Source organism: Bombina bombina, chromosome 12, assembly GCF_027579735.1.
Source record: "Bombina bombina isolate aBomBom1 chromosome 12, aBomBom1.pri, whole genome shotgun sequence".
NCBI lineage: Eukaryota > Metazoa > Chordata > Amphibia > Anura > Bombinatoridae > Bombina > Bombina bombina.
The window spans coordinates 30,542,417-30,544,916 of record NC_069510.1 but is presented as its reverse complement, the minus strand read 5'-3'; the positions used below and the strand labels follow the sequence as shown (position 1 = coordinate 30,544,916).

Below are 2,500 nucleotides of genomic sequence, written 5' to 3'. Positions count from 1 at the left end.
GAAAGTTGCTTAAAATGTCATGGTCTATCTCAGTCATGAAAGAAAAAAAATTGTGTTCAGTGTCCCTTTAACTGCTAATTTAAAGCAAAAGTAGACACAACAAATAATGAATGTATATTTTCTTAAAAGAGGTTAGAGAGAATGAAGGTTTATTTTTGTATTTCTGTATTTATTTATGCTTCTATATAGGGCCAGTATTTTTTCTAGAGCTAAAAGTCAGACAAAGAGTGGCGCTACCAAGATTGCTCCATTTCAAAGAGAGACAGTAAAGATTCTAGATAGATATATTTTAGCATTGCTAATGCATCAGTACTGTACTTGTATGTAAAACCAAAAAAGAGAAGATGTCCACAGCACTTTATCTGATTATCTGTTTATTGCAGCATACAAGACCAGTAAGTGTGTGACGTTTCGGGCTCAAATGCCCTTAATCATGCAAGCTTGCATGACTAAGGGCATTTGAGCCCAAAACGTCGCACACTTACTAGTCTTGTATGCTGCATTAAACAGGTAATCAGATAAAGTGCTGTGGACATCTTCTCTTTTTTGTTTTACCTACTTTCTGAGCCTGAGCCGAGGCTCTTGTACAATATTCACTACCCCGGATGGGAGTTACAGGTGCTGAGCTCTATCTTTTAATTATGTTGTACTTATATGTAACACACTGATACAATTATACAACAGTAACATATAAATGTGCACAACTAAACGTTGTATCACTAACAACTTTAGAGTTAACAGTTACATTTTACAACCTAATTCTGTGTGACATCCTCATGTAAATTGTACAGAATTGCACAGGGTCTGTATACCCACTGCTGTAGTCACTATTTTATTTACTAGACATATGGGAACATATAGGTTAGAGGGCGAGTGCATGTCCTGTTTATTCCCAGACCAGTTGCTAAAATGAACCCGTTGTTAAAGGGACAGTTTACCCCAAAAAATGATCCCCCTTTAATTAGTTCCCAGTTATCCATTTTACCTGCTGGAGTGTATTAAATTGTTTAAAAGTAGCTCCTTTACAACTATTTCTGCATTTGAAATAGCTCATTTAGTCTGTAGTATCCCCAAGTTTCTGGACATACGTCCAGGCTATTGACAGGCAATGTAAACACAGCCAGCAGAATTAATTACACTCACGGTGGGGTGTAGAAGAGATAACTAATAAAATGGGATAATTTCCCATTGTTCTATCTAAGTACTCAGTTTATCAAATACAGTCCACCAGGCTTCTCCTCTGTTGCCCCCATTTAACATTGCACATGAGCGCTCCGGTGCAACTCCGCCCCCCTGCCCACGCGTGATTTGAAGATAATGGGGAGATTTAAATTCTCCACCTAAGAGGAGAAGAACAGGTCAGGGAAACAGTGGTCTTATAACCGCTGCTTAATAAATCCTGACTTCAAGTTCGCTTGTGCGAACCTGCAGTCAAAGTGGAGAAAAGGGCTTGATAAATCGAGCCCTAAGTATTGAGCATTGGTTTACAAACAAATATAAGATAAGGAAGCAAGTGTGTGTACACAAACTGATAACATAATGAGATCTAATTTTACCTGCAAGCTTAACCCATTTTAATAGGCTGTGTTTTCAAAGCACAAAACCAGTAAGTTCATATAAACAAATAAATCGGAAAATGCAATTTCTCATACATTCTATACTCTGGAGCTGGTATCACAAGTCATTGCAAACACATTTAGAGAACATTGTTTTTACAATATACTGTCCCTATAGCACACCCTGCTAAATGAATCCATATAGATGTAGTTGTATACAAAACATTCTCTGGCAGCTGAAGGGTTAATGCATAATTAGCAGCAAATTAATTTCTGCATATAAAGGTTAGGCCACATTATGTAAAGAAACAGTGTTAATATGGCACACAACTCACTTAAAGAAGTCATCTTTGCAATACACACTGTCCCCTCTGCTAAAGCATTTCTCAGCTAGCTGGATTTCACAATCACTACATTTCAGGCACTTGCTGTGCCAGTGTCTGTCCAGAACCTTCAGGATAAATCTGTCCACAATATGTTGATTGCAGCCGGCACACATGGGGATTTCTGCAACACAGAAAAAGTCTATGAACAACACAGGTATACACAATGTATTCCTTATATACATATGCATTAGGTACAGTATAGTCTAATAATTACAATATTATTTGCTAAAATCTGAATACTATATTTTAAATACAATATTTTGTTGTATCCTCTGAACATATCATTATATAAGTTATTATGGTATATTTTCAATCCAATTCCTGTGTATTTGTGTGTTTAATAAATGGTGATATACTATCAAAATATTCTACTACATACAACATCAGACAGACACATACAAAAATATAGATGTATTGACAAATATAAAAATGTGTCTCTGCCTGGGTTTAAATAAATGCACATAATTTAATTACAATCTCTTTGTCATGATAAGATAGACAGATAGATAGATAGATAGATAGATAGATAGATAGATAGATAGATAGATAGATAGATAG

The 2,500-nt window shown here is 35.8% G+C and overlaps 1 protein-coding gene across 1 annotated transcript in view; it reads right to left on the bottom strand.

Moving 5' to 3' along the window:
• LHX3 (LIM homeobox 3) overlaps positions 1 to 2,500 on the bottom strand; it is a 44,526-nt gene that overhangs the window by 28,977 nt on the left and 13,049 nt on the right. Inside the window, exon 2 of the mRNA XM_053695357.1 lies at positions 1,892 to 2,063. Coding sequence (XP_053551332.1) covers positions 1,892 to 2,063 — 172 coding nt within the window. The remainder of the gene's footprint in view (positions 1 to 1,891; positions 2,064 to 2,500) is intronic.